Genomic DNA, 5,000 nt, shown 5'->3' with positions numbered 1-5,000 from the left:
GAAAGGAACGGATTAGTCCATGCGTTGGGGATGATTCCACCCAGGATCTTACTTCGGAATGTATTCTTTTCACGTGCGCCCGGTACAGTCTTCGTTCGTTGAAATGGACATCGCATAGTTTACAGTATCGCGTGCCTTGCTCCTCGGTATCGGCAGAGTGCACCACGGGTCGCGATCCTTCGGCTTCCATCGAGGCGCTAATCAGGTTGTTCAGGTGCTCCTGTTCCAGCTGTTCCTGGGCCGTTCCTGGGGCATCGTTGGGCACGGAGGATGCCAATTGGGTTTCCATAATTTGAATGTATTCCTCCGTTAAGGCATCTTTGAGATAGTTCACGTGAATCATTTCGTCATCCTCATTCTCATCGACGATCTCGGTTTCCTTCGGTACGATCGTGCAGTTGCTGCCTATGAATTCCGACAGCTCCTTTTTGAGGTTCTTCAGAATAGTTGATTCCTTCGAGGCTGACTCGCCTTGTGCTACCGCAGTTTCCTTTGGAGGTCTCTCAGGAGGCGGTGTTTGCGACAATTCATTCAGCAGCTCACTTGGATTGACCGTGATCGAGTAGAGATCTTCATATTCTTTCGTCGTTGATTTCACTGTTGGCGTGATCTGTTCTTCTGGTTCAGCCATATCGGGAGCTTCCTGCGCCTGAACTGTGCCGGTCGGCTTGTCGCGGTATTGCTCTACAGACACTTCGCTGCTGTTGACCAGTTGAAAGCGAAACTCTTCGATCGGAACCACCACGGCTGAGGTTTCAGTGTTACCATTGGAATCGGTCAGCACTACATTGAGCACCTCGTACTTGGTCTCGCTGTCCTGTTTGATGACGACGGATTGCTCAATTAACGATCGGATCGTGGCATCGGACTGTTCGCTCATATGCCGGAAATTACAGCTTCGCTCAACCTGTGAACAGCAATCGAGACAGATATGGCACGGCAGTCCGTCGGATTCGGTTATCTAAAAAATCACAAGAACTAAATGAGGACAAGTTCGTGGCGTCTAATCGCTCCCTTAATTACCGAAATGCTCGTGCAACTCATGATAGTCTCGGCGAGGCAATATTCAAACAAATCCTTCAGCTGGTCTTTCTCCTTTTCCTCCAAACACGTCCGGCAAATGCGGTCCAAGTAAATGATTTTCGGATCGGAACTGCTGCGAGGCGAGCAGGATAAGAAGCCTGGCGCTGCCTGGCGGGCAGGATAAGAAGCGCTGAAACTCTCCATGTTCCCGGTTTCTTAAATCATACTTTAAACCCACGTCGGCACACGAAAACTCCTTTTAAAACCTCTTGGAAAAACCGTGGAAACCCCGTGGAAAACCATCGACCGATTCGCGAAACAAAAACAGTCCAGGCCGCGGCGACAGAGAAACAGTTTTTTTGTGATCGCGCATGATGCGGACGCGGCGTAATGTGAGTGTTTATGAGCGCAGATCGAATTCCTGCGTTCGCGAAAAAAAGAAAAGAAGAAGCAGGCGGGTGCAGAGGGCCTCGAACAGACGAAAAATAAAGTGAAACAGGTTTCGAACGATTCTCCGCAAATTTCGAACGATTCTGCGGTCGCTGATTAAGGAAATCGAATCGGTAAGTCTTTTTCCAGTGCTCCGGCATCGTGAAATACCAATCATCCGCTTGGAGAAGGCCGAAAATCGCGAACTAAAAAGGAACCGACTGCGACAGGGGGAATGGGAAAAGTGCCGAGACCGTGGAGGAACAGTCGAACCAGAACGGCACCAATCCTTGGCGAAAGAATGGCCAGTTCTTAACTGAAAACAGCTCGTGTTTCCTTTTGGGGAAGACCTGTCGATGCATCCGGAATGTGAGCCTTGGCACAGATGATTCTTTTTTTCGTTCGGAACGATTCTGGACAAACTATTTCACTTGGGGTTCGCCTGATTTGGGCTAGAACTTTGGGGTTAGAACTCCCAAATTTGCGCCATGTTTTATCGGGGAGCTTCCGCGTTTAATCCGTTCTGTTGTACCAATGGCCGTCTCCATCTCGATACATAAGCCCTAACCTTGGAACCGGCGGAACCGCGGAGATTACGCAGATAGTTACCAGTTAGTAAATGTTAACTGTTTCTCGTTCTAGCTGGATTGTCCCACGATATCAGGACTAATAGAGAATGCAACTAAATGAACTGACTCGAAGATCACTGGCTGAGGAATCGAATATTGCGAATCAATGAAGCAAGCACCGATTTTTCTACTTAAGCTTGCCTCCACCATGAGAGAGTCTTTAACAAATTGCGTTGAGAGGATCTGAATCCGTAGAATAAGCGCAGTTGGTTTCTGCAATGGATATAGTCCTGTGCTGTAGGAGAAATTTCCTTTTAATACGAAGTAATATTTATTGATAGATACATATTTATTTATTTAAAAGTTTTGTTCATATTTGTGAGTCATTTTTTCTGTAAGAACTTGGCATTGATGATAGTATTCGAATAACCGCTTAAAGTACGCTATAATTGCTCACGACTACAATGCCAGTTACGTTGTGCGTCGGAAATCGTGGAAATGAGTCCACTGTCCCTCCTTTAAATGTGCAGGATAGTGCAGTGATCGTTTGCAAGGCAAATCAGGATCTTAAAAATGTCGAAAACATAATTCCCTTAGTCAACACCGGTAACCAAGAGGATACCGCCAGGCCCGATGGTGTGCAGCATCGGTGCAAAAGTCTGGCGAAAGCTAGCGCGATCACACATTTTCCCTCTGGCCATAGTATGATGTATGGTTTGAGTAAGAACAAGAAAGGTTTTGGGAATAATAGCACCACTACTACCAGCACCCATCGTAAGAAGCAAAGCCACCAAGAAGTTATGCGAAAGTTGAAAGATTTACATTTTAACTTAGTACCGAGCGGCTTGGATAGGTCGGACGATTTAATAGGAACCGTCGTTACTGATGGTGTAGGCAACATGGCTATACCCTTTCCGACGCCAGAACAAAAAAAGGATTTCAGCACTCAAATGAGCAGTTGTTGCAACGGAATAGCGAGTAAGAGCGTGATATGCGAGGACAAGGAGACCCTCGCCAAACAGAAAATTCCGCAGGAAGTTAAATGCGGCCGCAACCGAGAAGAGGAAACCAACAGTTCGTTGAAGCACGCTGACCACCTCGAGACGAATCGGAAATCCGTCGAAGGAATCAACGATAAGCCAGCGAGCTATGCAAACGGAGCGAAGGAACCGGTGAGTATCTTAACCTATAAGGTGTCGTCATCTAGTATTAACTTTAGTGGCATCGAATCATTCGTGGGATACATCACACATCCAAGTAAACATTTATTTCGAAGAGCACCAAATGAAGTTGTTCGAAAAGATATTGGTTGAATTAGGTGCTTTGAGGCTTGTAGAATGGTGGTTTTTGTGTAGTGTTCTTGTAGTGTTCTTATCTTGGCTCTTGTCGTTCCTTCAGAATCACTTTTCGATCAATAGAACTAGAATGATCACTCATCGAATCCCTGCTGAGAAACGGCTTCGAAATCGTTCATCTAACAGAAATGCCTGTCCATCTGATCATTTTTTGTTTATGAAGCTTTTGAGAGCGGCTGAAGCGGGCGGAGTAACGGATGGATTTACCAGAGAAAGAACTGATCCAGGCTTCACACATCCCGTTCATAACTTCATCGAGAGCTTATCACAACGCTCCGCAAGCGGTACCAGCGGTACAGCGACCGTAAATGATCGGATAACATCATCTGATGGGCATACTACTACGGCAGCATTCACGGCATCAGACTCCCAACCTCATTCATCGCATGGAACACGAGGAAACCATCACAAAACTCATCATCATGGCAAGGGGGGAGGATCAGCAAAATCCACCAACCATAGCAGTAACGGTTCGGCATGTGAACCGATATTGCATTCGGTATCAGGTGCCAGGAAAGCTAATGAAACCGAAATGGCACCATCGGGCAAAATGCACCCATCGGCGTCCCATGGGACAGGCCAACAGAAGGAGACACATCGATCCGAACATTTCAAGAGTGTTAAGAACATTCCAACCAGTGCTTCTCAAAATATTCGTCCAAACCCACAGCAGCATCAATCATATCTGCACCACTTGAGTGGCCATCACAAGCATCAACCTTTGCTTCAGGAACCGCATCATACATTACTGCAGACGAATGGAACACACCAATATTCATTGGATTTTCTATGTGATGTCGGTATGAAAATGTCTCTTGCTGGTGGTGGAAATGTGTCGGCCTCGGTTGCCTCCATGTTACGCGGGCAATCTCATCAGGCGAACTACAATTTCAGCCAACAATTCCAGCAACCTCTGATGCAGCAGCATCAACTACCACCTCAGCATCATTCCGTCGAACAGAGTCCAAATCGAACGCAATCTCACCAGCAAATGATGCAGCAACAGCACCAGCTGCAACATTTGCAACAACAGCATCACTCACAGCAGCAGCAGCAGCAGTCACACCATCCTCAGCAACAGTTGCATTACCATCATCGAGTACAACATGCTAGTTACAGAGGAGAAAATATAGTTCCTCCGCATACTACAATTGGGCTCACCGATCATGGAACATATGGTAGCCATGCAGCGATTAGTAATGGAGATTTACAAATCTTAAATAGCTGTAGCGGTAGCAATAACGACGCCGGCAGTAATGTAAAAGAATTCGACACCGCTTCCTATGCGTATGTGCAACATGAAAACGATCAGCATCACCACCATTACCAGAATCATCACCAGAATCATCTTCATCAGCAGCAACAGTTGCACAACTACCATCAGAATAATAACTATCAGCACTACAACCGTAACAACAACGGGCGGAGCATACATATGAACTATTATATGCAAAATGGTGTTGCTGGTGTCGGCAATCGCGAAGAGAATCACCGTAGAAAAGCATGGAATGGGCACGGAAACGGAGCAAAAGGAAAAGGTTGTGCGGCTGTTACGAGCAGTGGTAAACAATTCAGCAAAGGTCAAGGTGGTGCGGGTCACACGTATCGAAAAAATTACCATCAT

The 5,000-nt window shown here is 46.5% G+C and overlaps 2 protein-coding genes across 2 annotated transcripts in view; one reads left to right on the top strand and one right to left on the bottom strand.

Annotated features, from left to right (window-relative positions):
- Positions 1-1,297, bottom strand: part of LOC125959765 (zinc finger protein 557-like) — a 2,328-nt gene extending 1,031 nt beyond the window's left edge. The window contains exons 1-2 of the mRNA XM_049692699.1: positions 1,024-1,297; positions 53-961 (exon numbers count right to left, since the gene is read on the bottom strand). Coding sequence (XP_049548656.1) covers positions 53-961; positions 1,024-1,227 — 1,113 coding nt within the window. The 5' untranslated portion in view covers positions 1,228-1,297. The remainder of the gene's footprint in view (positions 1-52; positions 962-1,023) is intronic.
- Positions 1,298-1,473: 176 nt separating this feature from the next.
- Positions 1,474-5,000, top strand: part of LOC125959753 (filaggrin-like) — an 8,077-nt gene continuing 4,550 nt past the window's right edge. The window contains exons 1-3 of the mRNA XM_049692677.1: positions 1,474-1,586; positions 2,095-3,193; positions 3,540-5,000. The exon at positions 3,540-5,000 is cut by the window's right edge and continues 1,115 nt beyond it. Coding sequence (XP_049548634.1) covers positions 2,486-3,193; positions 3,540-5,000 — 2,169 coding nt within the window. The 5' untranslated portion in view covers positions 1,474-1,586; positions 2,095-2,485. The remainder of the gene's footprint in view (positions 1,587-2,094; positions 3,194-3,539) is intronic.

Source organism: Anopheles darlingi, chromosome 2 (assembly GCF_943734745.1).
Source record: "Anopheles darlingi chromosome 2, idAnoDarlMG_H_01, whole genome shotgun sequence".
NCBI lineage: Eukaryota > Metazoa > Arthropoda > Insecta > Diptera > Culicidae > Anopheles > Anopheles darlingi.
This window is presented reverse-complemented; position numbering and strand designations above follow the sequence as displayed.